The sequence below is a fragment of the Dipodomys spectabilis genome, unplaced genomic scaffold (genome assembly GCF_019054845.1).
Source record: "Dipodomys spectabilis isolate Male_0828 unplaced genomic scaffold, ASM1905484v1 ptg000307l, whole genome shotgun sequence".
NCBI lineage: Eukaryota > Metazoa > Chordata > Mammalia > Rodentia > Heteromyidae > Dipodomys > Dipodomys spectabilis.
This window is the reverse complement of record NW_024870984.1, coordinates 5,195,348-5,210,034: the sequence shown is the minus strand read 5'-3', so window position 1 is coordinate 5,210,034 and position 14,687 is coordinate 5,195,348. Positions and strand designations below refer to the sequence as shown.

At 58.3% G+C, this 14,687-nt stretch overlaps 1 protein-coding gene across 1 annotated transcript; it reads right to left on the bottom strand.

Annotated features, from left to right (window-relative positions):
• Positions 1-861: 861 nt before the first annotated feature.
• Positions 862-11,208, bottom strand: LOC122127669 (arylsulfatase L-like). The gene is made up of 12 exons (XM_042702128.1): positions 11,099-11,208; positions 10,251-10,387; positions 9,227-9,317; positions 7,470-7,591; positions 6,336-6,458; positions 5,413-5,839; positions 4,364-4,500; positions 3,072-3,184; positions 3,008-3,029; positions 2,800-2,962; positions 1,904-2,025; positions 862-1,193 (listed from the first exon to the last, which is right to left on the bottom strand). Exons 1-12 carry the CDS (start codon positions 11,206-11,208, stop codon positions 862-864), a joined length of 1,899 nt encoding a protein of 632 aa, XP_042558062.1.
• Positions 11,209-14,687: the final 3,479 nt, after the last annotated feature.

Sequence of the window (14,687 nt, the reverse complement as noted above, 5' to 3'; positions counted from 1 at the left end):
TCCCCGGATGTGGGAATCCCTGGGTCTGAGAATCCCCAGATGTGAGACTCTCTGAATGTGAAAATCCCCAGATGTAAGAGTTCCCCAGATGTGAGAATCCCCGCATGTGAGAGTCTCTGGATGTAAAAGTCCCTAGATGTGACAATCCCTGGATGTAGGAATCTCTAGATGTGGGAATCCCCGGATGTGAGAATCCCCGGCTGTGGGAATCCCCAGATGTGAGAATCCCTGGATGCGAGAATCCCCAGATGTGGGAATCCCCGGATGTGAGTTTCTGGATGTGAGATTTCCCCAGATGTGGGAATTCCCTGGTCTGAGAATCCCCGGATGTGGGAATCCCTGGATATGAGAATCCCCGGATGTGGGAATCTCTGGATGTGAGAATTTCTGTATGTGAGAATCCCCAGATGTGAGAATCTCTGGATGTGAGAGTCTGTATGTAGGAATCCCCGGATGTGAGAGTCTCTGGATATGAGAATCCCCGGATGTAAAAGTCCCCGGATGTGAGAGTCTCTGGTTGTGAGAATCCCCGGGTGTAAAAGTCCCCGGATGTGGGATTCCCCGGATGTGTAAATACATCCCCGGGAATCCCCGGATGTGTCACCAGAAGTGAGAATCCCCAGATGTGAGAATCCCCGGATGTAGGAATCCCTGGATGTGAGAATCCCCGGATGTAGGAATCCCTGGATGTGAGAGTCTGTATGTGGGAATCCCCGGATGTGGGAATCTCTGTATTTGAGTATACCTGGATGTTTAATACCCGGATGTGAGTCCCCGGATGTGAGAAGGCGCAGGCCAGGATCTGCCATAGCCCCAGGGAAGTTGGGGGTTGGGGGTCGGGTCGGGGTCAGAAGTCGGGGATCAGGTGGTCGCAGGCACAGAGCGGTCTGGGCGCGCAGCAGGGCTGCAGGCACGGGCTCCAGGTGTTGTGTGCAGGGGCGAGGGGCGGGCCACGAGGGGGCGGCGCGTGCGCAGCATCCGGGCCACCGCGGCCTCCACGCGTCTGCGCGTCGCCATCGGGCCCTGCAGCGGGCAGGTCTCCCCCGGGTCCACCGTCAGGTCAAAGAGCAGTGGCCGCAGGTGGCGGGTCATTCGCCGCCCCAAGCAGGCACAGGCAGGGAAACCGAGGCAGGTGCCCGAGCCCGGCGAGTCGAAGCGCGGAGTGGCGAAGTGCAGCTTCCACACCGTGCAGCCTGCGGGGGGTGGGGGGAGAAAGGAGTAACATCCAGGGCCTCACATCCGGGGATTCCCATCCGGGAATTCACATCCAGAACATCACATCCAGGGATTCACATCCGGGCATTCACATGCAAGACCTTACATCCGGGGATTCCCATCCAGGACTTCACATCTGGGTATTCACATCCGGGGATTCCCATCTCGGACCTCACATCCGGGAATTCACATCCGGGACCTCACATCCAGAACCTTACATCCGGGGCTTCACATCCGGGGATTCACATCTGGGGCTTCACATCCGGGGATTCACATCCGGGGCCCCACATCCGTGCATTCACATGTGGGACCTCACATCTGGGGACTCACATCCATGGCCTCACATCCAGGGATTCTCATCTGGGACCTCACATCCAGGGATTCCCATTTGGGACCTCACATCCGGGGCCTCACATCCCGGGATTCCCACATCCGGGGCCTCACATCCAGGGATTCTCATTCAGTACCTCACATCCGGGAATTCCCATCTGGGACTTCACATCCGGGACCTTACATCCGGGGATTCCCATCTCATGCCTTCCATCCAGGTCCTCACATCCCAGGATTCCCACATCCGGGGATTCCCACATCCAGGTCTCCTACCCCCAGGCCTTGCATCTGGGTCCCTGCACGCATGCATGCAGCTCCCTCCCCCGCCCCGGGGCCCAGCGGAGGTCAAGGCACTCACTTGGGTGGTTGAACCAGCGCACGGCGTGCAGCCGGGCCTCACAGTAGTGCAGCAGGAAGTCGTGGCCTGCGGCCTGAGCCATCCCCAGCAGCGCGGGCATCAGGTCCCGGCCTTCCACCTCCCTGCGGGACCTGGATGTGCAGGCTTCTGAGCGCTCTGAGACCCAGATGTGCAGGCCCGAGCCCCCAGAGACCCAGATGTGCAGGCCAGAGATCCCAGAGACCTGGATGTCAAGGCTTGAGCCTTTAGAGACCCGGATGTGCAGGCTTCTGAGCCCTCAGAGACCTGGATGTGCAGGCTTCTGAGGCCTTCAAGACCCGGATGTCCAGGCTCCTGAACACTCAGAGACCCAGATGTGCAGGCTTCTGAGCGCTCAGAGGCCCAGATGTGCAGGCCAGAAATCCCAGAGACCCGGATGTCCAGGTTTCTGAGCCCCCAGAGACACGGATGTGCAGGCCTGAGATCCCAGAGACCCAGATGTGCAGGCTTCTGAGCCCTCAGGGACCCAGATGTGCAGGCCTGAGCCCTCAGAGACCCGGATGTCCAGGCCTGAGACCTGGGCCTAGGTACTCAGAGACCTGGATGTGCAGCCCTGATGCCTTAGAGACCCGGATATGAAGGCCTGAGTCCTCAGAGACTCAGATGTCTAGGCTTCTGAGTGCTCAGAGGCCCAGATTTGCAGGCCTGAGCCCTTAGTTACCCGGATGTAAAGGCTCTTGAGCCCCCAGAGACCCGGATGTGCAGGTCTGAGCCCTCAGAGACCCGGATGTGCAGGCTTCTGAGCAACCAGAGACCCGGATGTGCAGGCCTCAGCCTCCCCCGCTCGGGATCCCCGAGGCCCCAGATGACCCCCCTTCTCCTCCACCCCGTGGGGACGCAGGCCGGCGAACTCCTACCTGTCCGCCGGAACCCAGCCCCGGGCCAGGCGCACCACGGTGGGGAACAGGTACATGAGGCTGGTGGGCTCAGGCACCAGGCGCCCTGCGGGGAGCGTCCCAGGCCAGCACACCGGCCCAGGGACCCGGACGCCGCCCTCCCAGCTGCCCATGCCTTTGCCACCTGCAAGGGGGGGCGAAGGGCAAAGGTCAAGGGGAGGGGTCGGGCCGCGTGGGAGGCCCCGCCCACCCTGCCTCAGTTTTCCCCTAGCCTCGGTGGATGCTGTTGGAACCCCCGAGGCGGGCGCCCCAGCCCGGGCCTCCAGCGAGGCACTGTGGTCAGACGTGAAGTAGACGAGGGTACGGCGCCCCAGCCCCGCGCCGTCCAGCGCTGCCAGCAGTCGCCCTGCGGGGGGGGGGAAAAAATGGGTCCGTGCCTCAGTTTACCCCCAGCATCCACCATGCCTCGGTTTGCCCCCAACATGCACCGTGCCTCAGTTTACCCAACATGCATTGTGACTCAGTTTACAAATTTCCATCGTGCTTCAGTTTATCCCCAATGCCCAGTGACTCAGTTTACCAAACAGGCACCGTGCCTCAGTTTACCCCCAACGGTCACCGGGCCTCAGTTTACCCAAATGCACCGTGCCTCAGTTTACCCCCAACATGCACTGTACCTCAGTTTAACCCCAACATGCACTGTGCCTCAGTTTACCCAAATGCACTTTGCCTCAGTTTACCCAAGTGCACCGTGCCTCAGTTTACCCCAACCCGCTGACCCCGTCCCCGTGCCTCAGTTTACCCATCCCGGTGCCTCAGTTTACTCAACCCACTCACCTCGTCCCCGTGCCTCAGTTTACCCAACATGCACCATGCCTCAGTTTACCCAACATGCCTAGTGACTCAGTTTACCCAACATGCACCATGCCTCAGTTTGCCCAACATGCCCAGTGACTCAGTTTACCCAAATACACCGTGCCTCAGTTTACCCCAATACCCAGTGACTCAGTTTACACAACATGCACAGTCCCTCAGTTTACCCCTATACGCGGGCCTCAGTTTACCCACATCCACCGTACCTCAGTTTACCCAAATGCACCGTGCCTCAGTTCACCCTGAACATGCACCGAGCTTCAGTTTACCCAACATGCACCGTGCCTCAGTTTACCCAAGTGCACCTTGCCTCAGTTTACCCCCAACATGCCCAGTGACTCAGTTTACCCAAATGCACTGTGCCTCAGTTTACCCAAACCCCATGCCTCAGTTTATCCCCAACACACTGACCCTGTCCCCGTGCCTCAGTTTACCCAAATGTACCGTGCCTCAGTTTACCCAAGTGCACCGTGCCTCAGTTTACCCCAATCCATTGACCCCGTTCCCATGCCTCAGTTTCCCCCATCCCGCTCACCCCATCTCTGTGCTTCAGTTTCCCCCAACCCACTCACCCCACCCCCGTGCCTCAGTTTCCCTATCCCGCTCACCCCGTCCCCGTGCCTCAGTCTCCCTATCCCGCTCACCCCACCCGTGTGCCTCAGTTTCCCCCATCCCAAGCACCGTGCCTCAGTTCCTGCCGCCCCGCACTCACCCACCATCCAGTCGAGCTCCTCCACGTTGTCGCCGTAAGCGCCGTGCGCACTGCGGCCCCGGAAGGCAGGTGAGGTGACCAGCGGGACGTGGACGTGGAAGAAGGAGACGAGAAGGAGGAAGGGGCTGGCCTGGTGCCTGCGGACCCACGTCAGACCCCGCCCCCCTCATCAATAACCTCACCAATAACCGACCTGATCAGGTATTGCCAATAATCGATCAGATGATCGATAATTGATCCTGATCTGATCAGATATTACCAATAATCAATCCTGATGTGATCGATAATACCAATAATCAATAGTGATCTGATCAAAAATACCAATAATCGATCGTGATCCGATCAGTTATTACCAATAATCGAACAGATCTGATCAGTTATTACCAATAATCAAACATCTGATCGATATGACCAATAATAGAACATGAGCTGATCAGATATTACTAATAATCGAAAAGGATCTGATCAATAATACCAATATTCGATTGTGATGTGATCGATAATACCAATAATCGAACATCATCTGATCAATAATACCAATAATTGAACATGAGCTAATCAGTTATTACCAATAATCGAACATCATCTGATCAGTTATTACCAATAATCGATCATGATCTGATCAATACTACCAATAATCGATCATGGTCTGATCTGAGGTCTACCAGATGTCTCTACAGATCTACTAGATGGAACATCCGGGGACCTGAGGTCTACCAGATGTCTATAGAGATCTACTGGATGTACATCCGGGGATCTGAGGTCTCCCAGAGGATTTGAGGTTGACAGTTGACTATAGAGATCTACTGGATATACATCTGGGCACCTGAGGTCTACCAGTTGACTATAGAGATCTAGTAGATGTACATCTGGGGATCTGAGGTCTACCAGATGTCTATAGAGATCTACTGATGGAACATCCGGGGATTTGAGATTGACCAGTTGACTATAGAGATCTACTGGATGTACATCCGGGGATCTAAGGTCTACCAGTTGACTATAGAGATCTAGTAGATGGCATCTGTCCCCCTCCCCGACGCCAGGCTGACCTGTGCATGAAGGCCTCAGCCTCCCGCAAGAAGAGCCCCGCGCTGGCCTCAAACCTCAGAGGCTGCTGGACGACCTGGTGATCCCTCATCAGGAAGCAGTCGGCATGGACGATGAAGACACCCAGGAGGCGGGAGGTGCAGGCCAGGAGCAAGGCCCCACATACAGGGCCCAGCACCCAGGGCACCCAGCGCAGGCCCAGCAGGCCCGTGAGCTTCCCAGAGTCCAGGCAGAGCCGGGAAAGCAGCAGCAGCTGCGCCCCCAGGTCCAGGGGCCCTTGCAGACGCGCTCGCTTCTCCAAGGGCTCCGCTTGCAAGCAGTCCCCCATCAGGGTGAAGAGGACCCCGAAGAAGGAGTCAAACCCGTGGTTCAGGGGGTGTTGGCAGTGGTCAGTGGGGGACTCACAGTTGAGGCCCAGGTGCCATTTGCCTGGAGGGGAAGAGACGGATGGACGAGTGAATGGATAGGTGGATGGGTGCATGGATGGGTGGATGGATGGGTGGGTGGATGGTTGGGTGGGTGGATGGATGGATGGATGGATGGGTGGGTGGATGGATGGATGGATGAATAGGGGAATGGGTGGATGGATGGATGGCTGGATGGATGGATGCACAGTGGATGGATGGATGGGTGGATGGGTGGATGGATGGATGGATGGGTGGGTGGGTGGATGGATGGATGGGTGGATGGATGGGTGGGTGGGTGGATGGATGGATGGGTAGGTGGATGGATGGATGGATGGATGAATAGGTGGATGGGTGGATGGATGGATGGATGAGTGGATGGATGGATGGATGGATGGATGGATGGATGGATGGGTGGATGGATGGATGGATGGATGGATGGGTGGATGGATAGATGGATGGGTGGATGGATGGGGGATGGGTGGATGGATGGATTGGTGGATGGATGACTTCTCTCTTACCTATGAGGCCGGTGGCATATCCCTGCTCCTGCAGGATCTTGGCGAAGGTGATCTCGGAGGTGGGCAGCCCGCCCGACACGGCTGCCCACTGCAGCACGCGCGCCCCGTTGGTGGTCACCATGCCTTTCAAGAGAGAGGAGAAGGACCCTAGGTCAGTGATGATGGCGTCCCGGGTCAGGAGGGGGCATCTAACACCTTCAGGGGGAAGGCCTGCTGTGTCTGGGATAGTCTGGGACCTGCCCACCCGGGTGGAAAGGACCCCAGCCCTGGGAGCCCCCGGGGGAAACCAATATGGCATCACTTCCGGTTTCCTGGCGTTTCAGGGGGGAAGTCCCAGAGTCTCAGGAATTTGAACCTGAGATCCTCAGAGTAATCCTCCCCTCCCTCTAGTGGACCTCAGTGCCCTAGATGTTGAGCCTCAGTTCCCTGGTTGTTGGACCTCAGGTCCCCGGATGTTTGATGTTAGTATCCCAGATGTTGGCCATCAGATCCCCGGATGATGGAGTTCAGTGCCCTGTATGGTGGATATCAGGACCCCAGATGTTGGACTTGTTACCCGGATGTTGTAGCTCAGTTCCCTGGATGTTGGGTCTTACAACCCCGGATATTGGAGCTTAGATTCGGGTATGTTGGCCCTCAGATCCCCAGATGTTGGAGCTCTGTTCCCCGGATGTTGGGGCTCAGGTTCCCGGATGTTGGATCTTAGTACCCCGGATGGTGGATGTCAGGTCCTCGGATCTTGGAGTTCAGTTCCCAGAATGTTAGACCTCAGATCCCCGGATGTTGGATCTTAGTACAATGGATGTTAGAGATAAGGTCCCCGGATATTAGAGTTCAGTGCCCCGGATGTTTGTGCTCAGATCCCCGGATGTTGGATCTTAGTAACCCGGATGTCAGAGATGAAGTCCCTGGATGTTAGAGCTCAGTGCCCCGGATGTTGGTGCTCAGTTCCCCGGATGTTGGGCTTTAGATCCCCGGATGTTGGGTCTCAGATCCCCAGATGTTGAATATCAGGTCCACGGATGTTGGATCTTAGTATCCCGGATGTTGGCTCTCAGATCCCCGGATGTCCTGCCCCCACCTCCCCCCCACCGCTCCCTCCGTTCCCCAGATGTCCCACCCCCCCATACCAACCCAGGCGCACAGGGTAGCGTCCCGTCAGGAAGGCCGCAAGGCTCAGGCTGCAGACGGACGCTGCCGCCAGGTGCTGGGTCAGCCGCACGCCGTCCCGGGCCAGGCCGTCCAGGTGCGGGGTGCTGTGGGGGGAGAGGTAAACTGAGTCACAGCCAAGAACATATGGGGACCTGGGGTCTAACATCCGGGGATCTAATGCCCAACATCCCAGGAGCTGAACTCCAACATCCGGGGCCCTGAGATCCCACATCCGGGGATCTAAGATCCAACATCCGGGGACCTGAGATCCCACATCTGGGATACTAAGATCCAACCTCTGGGGACCTGAGGTCCAACATCCGGGGATCTAAGATCCAACATCTGGGGCCCTGAGATCCCACATCCAGGGTACTAAGATTCTATATCTGTGGACTGGGCTCCTACATCCGGGGATCTAAGGCCCAACATCCGGGGACCTGAGGGCCTACATCCGGGCAACTAAGATCCAACCTCTGGGACCTGAGCTCAAACATCCGGGTACCTGGTCTCCAACATCTGGGACACTAAGATCCAACATCCAGGGATCTGATATCCAACATCCGGGGGCCTGATCTCTAACATCTGGGGTACTAACATCTAACATCCGGGAACCTGATTTCCCACATCTGGGGTATACTAAGATTTAACATCTGAGGACCTGATCTCCAACATCCGGGGCACTAACATCCCACATCCGGGGATCTGATATCCAACATCCGGGGACCTGATCTTCAACATCCAGGGAACTGAGATCTAACATCCTGGGAATTGAACTCCAACATCCGGGGACCTAACATCCAACATCCGGGGACCTGGGGTCCACTAGATGTCTATACAGTTCTCCTGGTGGAACATCCGGGGAACTGAGCTCTAAAATCCGGGGTACTAACATGTAACATCCAGGGACCTGATATCCAACATCCGGGGCAGTAAGATTCAACATCCGGGCACCTGATCTCCAACATCGGGGACCTGATCTCCAACATCCAGGGACCTGATCTCCAACATCCGGAGCACTAACATCTAACATCCGGGAACCTGATTTCCCACATCCGGGGCATTAAGATCTAACATCCGTGGACCTGTCCTCCAACATCCAGGGCACTAACATCCCACATCCGAGGATCTGATATCCAACATCCAGGGTACTAACATTTAACATCCGGGGACCTGATATCCAACATCCAGGACACTAAGATCTAACATCCAGGCACCTGGGCTCCTACATCTGGAGGAATAAGATCCAACATCCGGGGCACTGAGCTACAACATCCAGGGTACTAATATCTAACATCCGGGGACCTGAGCTCCCACATTCGGGGCACTAACCTCCAACATCTGGGGACCTGAGCTCCTACATCCGGGGCACTGAAGTCCAATATCTGGGGACATGATCTCCCACATCCGGGGTACTAAGATTTAACATCCAGGGACCTGATATCCAACATCCGGGGCACTAACATCCAACATCCAGGGAACTGAAGTCCAACATCCAGGAACCTGATTTCCCACATCCGGGGTATTAAGATTTAACATCCGGGGACCTGATATCCAACATCCGGGGCACTAAGATCCAACATCCCGGGATTTGGTATCCAACATCCACGATACTAACATCCAACATCCGAGGAACTGAGTTACTAGATGTCTATACAGTTCTCCTGGTGGAACATCCAGGGATCTGAGCTCCCACATCCGGGTAACTAAGGCCCTACATCCGGGCCTCCCCCTCTGCTCACCGCAGGCTGCGGTTCCCAAAGCTGCCCAGGTCGCCCAGGCCCAGGTCGTCGGCCAAGAGCAGCAGGAAGTTGGGGCGCGAGGGGGCAGGGCCTGTGCAGGGGCCAGGGGGGAGGAGGAGGAGGAGAAGGAGGAAGACGAGGGGTGGGGCTGTGCAGCTGCTGTGCGACCTGAGGAGGAGAGAGAGGATGGGTGGATGGATGGGTGGATGGATGGATGGATGGATAGGTGGATGGGTGGATGGATGGATGGGTGGGTGGGTGGATGGGTGGATGGATGGATGGTTGGATGGAAGAGTGGATGGGTGGATGGGTGGATGGGTAGATGGATGGATGGGTGGGTGGGTGGATGGATGGGTGGATGGATGGGTGGATGGTTGGATGGATGGATGGGTGGATGGATGGGTGGGTGGGTGGGTGGATGGATGGATGGATGGGTGGATGCATGGGTGGGTGGGTGTATGGATGGATGGATGGGTGGATGGATGGGTGGGTGGATGGATGAATGGATGGATGGGTGGATGGATGGATGGGTGGGTGGATGGATGGATGGATGGATGGATAGGTGGATGGGTGGATGGGTGGATAGATGGATGGGCGGATGGATGGATGGGTGGATGAATAGGTGGATGGGTGGATGGATGGATGGGTGGAGGGATGGGTGGATGGATGGATGGGTGGATGGGAGGAGGGATGGGAGGACTCCCCCTCCCTCCAGGCCCTCTCCTGACCAACATGGTGCCCAGGATCGCGTCCTTCCCATGATGCTCCCCGTTTCCTGGAAGAGAAGGCCGGAAGCAGGAAGTGGGGAAGAGCTGAGGAACATCCGGCCACCCCAGGGCCAGGCTGCTGTTGCCCCCACCAGTACATCAGCCCCTCACCTTGTCTTTCCAGGCTTGTGGCAGGGCCCTGAAGCCCCCACCCCGGGGCATGGTGGGACATCCGGGGGGGGCTCCAAAAAGCAATCGAAGCCCCCCAAACCCGGGTCCCCACACCTCTCCCCGTGTTCCCCAGAGGACGAACTCACATCCACAGTTCTCTGCCATCAGCGCCTGGGCCTGTTGCTCTCCCTGCCAGCCAGGAAGCTCGCAGGGCTCAAATGTCCACGTCACTCCAGCAGCCAGAACTCCACAAACCCCCTCCAAAATAAAAGTCCCCTTGTTCCTTGGAAAGGAACAGGATGTGGTGCTGAAGGGGTAGGCAGGGAAGGAAGGGAAAAGCCCGGAGTTGCTGGGCTGGGCGCCAAGAAATTGCCAGGCCTGGCAGAGTCAGGAGGAAGGGGAGGAGGGAAACCTCGAGAACTACATGGAGGGCTGCAATAAGAGTCAGGACCGTCAGGGAGCGTGGCCTGTGCCCAGGGGGCGTGGCCTGTGCTCAGTAGGGCGTGGAAAGAGCTCAGGAGGGCGTGGCCTGGGCTGGGGAGGAAGTGAGGGACTCAGGAGGGCTTGGCCTGCGCTGGGGGGCGGAAGTGAGGAAGAATTCCATCCAGAAGCAGCATGGCTGCTTTATTGCCTCCGAGTCTGGGAAAGGACCCCAACGGCCAAAGCGCAGCTGGAGCCAAGGTGTGGAGTGCCCGCTCCGCCACATCCGGGTTCCACCTCTCACATCTGGGTCTCAACCCCTCACATCTGGGTCCCAACCCTCACATCCGGGTCCAAACCCCTCACATCCGGGTCATGGCGCCTGCCAGTGGACCTGGAGTTAAGTGACATCCTGGTACTCGCCTCCACATCTGGGTTGCCGGACCTGGAGATCCCTAACATCCGGGTACCCACCCCACATACGGGTTCACAGACCTGGAGGTCCCTAACATCTGGGTACTCACCCCACATCCAGGTTCATGGACCTGGAGGTCCCTAACATCTGGGTACTCACCCCACATCCAGGTTCATGGACCTGGAAGACCCTAACATCCGAGTACCCAGCCCACATCCGGGTTCACGGACCTGGAGGTCCCTAACATCCAGGTAGTTCCCATTCCACATCTTGGTCCTGGACCCTCAGTGGATGTGGAGGGACCTGACATCCGGGATCCTCACGCCACATCCGGGTCCTAGACCCTATCAGTGGAAGGAGAGGAGCCTGACATCCGAGACTCCACACGCCACAGCCAGGCCTGTGGATGTGATATCCGGGTCCTGCCCAGCACATGTCCAGGTCCCTGCCACACTCCACATCCGGGTTAATGGACATGGACTTACATAACATCCGGTTCCCCACGCAACATCCGGGTCCTGGCCCCTCAGTGGACCTGGAGATAGGTGACATCCGGGTCCCCCAGTCCACATCTGGGTCCTGGCCCCTCAGTGGACCTGGAGATAAGTGACATCCGGGTTCCCCAGGCCATATCTGGGTCAGTGGACACGAATGAGGGTGACATACGGGTCCCTCCCAGTCCACATCCGTGTACTGGCCTCTCAGTGAACATGAAGGAAGGTGACATCCGGGTTCCTCCTAGTCCACATCCGGGTCCTGACCCATCAGTGCATCTGGCGGAAAGTGACATCCGGTTCCTCCATGCCACATCTGGGTCAGTGGACATGGAAGAAAGTGACATCCGGGTCCCTTCTAGTCCACATCCGGGTCCTGGCCCCTCAGTATACCGGGAGGTAGGTGACATCCGGGTTTCTCCCAGTCCACATCCGGGTCCTGGCCCCTCAGTGGACCCAGAGATAGGTGACATCTGGGTCTTTCCCAGTCCACATCCGGGTCCTAGCCTCTCCGTGGCCTCTGGTCGGACCGCAGCTTCTGTACAGCACACGCAGGTTTGGAGTCCCACATCCCGGCATCTTCCGGCTGGGGCCCAGGAGTCTTGCTGGAGCCAGACATCCGGGTCTCACACGCTTTCCCTGCAACCAAACCCAGCGGCCGAAAGGCAGGAATGAAGCCCCACATCCGGGTCTTCTCGGTCTGTTGTCTGGCAACCGAAGGCACAGGCCTAGACGCTGTGGTGGAGCCCAACGTCCTGGTATCTTCACTTGGTTGCCCGGCAACCGAACGCCGCGGCCTAGTGGCGGGAATGAAGCCCTACATCCGGGTCTCCTCAGTCCGTTGCCCTGCCATGGCACCCAGCGGCCTAGTGGCGGGAATGAAGCTGAACATCCGGGTCTCCAGCGCACGGGGGTCGTGTCTGGGCGGCGCCCTGGGGTGGGCGTGGCAGACGTAGGCGGCGCGCACCTCCAGGCTGCCGTCGGTGCCCAATGTGAAGCGGCCATGACTCGGCGGCCCATGCAGCACCAGCCCGCCGGGCAGGCGCCAGGACACCGGAAGCGTGGAGGTGGGGCAGCGCAGCCGGAAGCTGCCGCCCAGCGCCACACGCAGCGCTGCCCCCGACGCTGCCCCAGGGGGCGGAGTCAGCGCCCAAGATAGCGGGGCAGGCGCATGATGGGGCGGAGCTGGCGCAACAGGAGCGGAGTCAATGCCTCAGAGGGAGCAGTCAGCGCCCAAGATGGCGGCGCAGGCGGGCCAGGGGGCGGAGCTGCCTCAGAGGGCGGAGCCAGTGCACCAGGGGGTGGAGCCAGCACCCAAGATGGCAGGGCAGGAGTGTGACTGGGCAGAGCTGGCGCACCAGGGGGCGGAGTCAATGCCTCAGTGGGCGGAGCCGACGCCACAGGGGGCAGAGCCCGCTCCCACCATGGCGGCAGCCACACCCACATCTGGGCTTCACCCGCCGGGTTGCACGCCACACATGCCACGGCGTAGCTGCCACCGCTGCGCAGCACAAGCACATCCGGGATTTCCAACGTCCCACGCGCATCCACGCTGATCCCTCCCCCCATGCGACTGCGATACGGGACTGGAAGTACCAGCCCGCCCGGAAGTTCCCACAGCAGGCGGGGCTCGGGGACGCCATCCGCCTGGCAGCGCACGCGCAGACGCACCACGGGGGAGACCCGGAGGTCGTCGGTCACGTCGTCATGGACATCAGGCATGACCCGGATGCGCAGCGCCCACAGCTGAACGTGTAGGCGCACGGTGGTGCGCCAGCCCCGCTCCGCCATGCACGTGTACGTGCCTGCGTCGGCCCGCCGTGCCCCCCGCAGGCGCAGACGCCCTTCCGGCAGCACCCGGAAGTGGGCGTCCTCCGGGCCGGAAGTGAAGGCCACGGGCTGCGAGGCCGGCGTCAGCCAGGTCACTGCGCGCGACCCCTGGGTCACGGGGGCACGTGAAGGTCACGGGGGTGCTGTAGGGGACAGAGAGCTCGGGGGGTAGTGGGGCGGAAGCGGAAGTGGGAGATGAAGAGGAAGCAGGAAGTGAAGCAGGAAGTGAAGGGGAAGCCGGAAGTGAAGCAGGAAGCGAAGGGGAAGCAGGAAGTGAAGAGGAACCAGGAAGTGAAGAGGAAGAGGAAATAGGAAGTGAAGAGGAAGAAGGAAGAGACTGAGAGGAAGAGGAAGAAGGAAAGGAAGAGGAAGAAGAGGAAACATTAGAGGAAGCAGGAAGAGATGGAGAAGAGGAAGAAGGAAAAGAAGAGGAAGCAGGAAAAGAATGTGAAGAAGAGGAAGAAGGAAGAGACTGAGAAGAGGAAGAGGAAGGAAAGGAAGAAGAGGTAGAAGGAAGAGACTGAGAAGAGGAAGAGGAAGGAAAGGAAGAAGAGGAAGAAGGAAGAGACTGAGAAGAGGAAGAGGAAGGAAAGGAAGAAGAGGAAGAAGGAAGAGACTGAGAGGAAGAGAACAGGAAAGGATGAGAGGAAGAGGAAGAAGGAAAGGAAGAGGAAGAAGGAAAAGAAGTAGAGGAGGAAACAGAGGAAGAGGAAGAAGATGAAGGATGGTGAGAGGAAGAGGAAGGAAGAGATGGAGAGGAAGAAGGAAAGGAAGAGGAAACAGGAAAGGAAGAGGAAGAGGGAAAGGAAGAGGAAGAAGTTGAATGATGTTGAGAGGAAGAGGAAGAAGAAGGAAGTGATTGAGAGAAGAGGAAGAAGGAAAGGAAGAGGAAACAGGAAATGAAGAGGAAGAGGAAGAAGGAAGTGACTGAGAGGAAGAGGAAGAACCTGCCCCAGGCTCCGCCCCCCCACCCGTGGTCACATATCCGAGGTCTAACCCAGGCCCCAGGTCCCAGATCCCCACACTCCCATCAGGCCTCGCGACCCGAACATCCAGATCTCCCAGGACACCGGATGGGACGTGGAGGCAGTGGTGGGCAGCACAGTCCTCCCTGGGATCGGCATCCTGGGTCACGGGGGTCACGGGGGTCACGGGAAGCCGGGTTTGCAGATAGGAGGCGCCTGGCCCAGCCGCCAACTCCACGCGCAGCCGTGCATGCGCGTTGCCCGCCGCGTTGCGCGCCACACACACGTACTCCCCCGCATCGCGTGACGTCACCGGACGCACGGAGAGCGTGCCGTTGGGAAAGGCGTGGACCCGGATGTCAGAGCTGGGGAGGGGAGAGGGAGGGAGGGCAGGAAGGAAGGAAGGAGTGAAGGAAGGAGGGAAGGATGAAGGAAGGATTGGAGGGAAGGAAGGAGAGA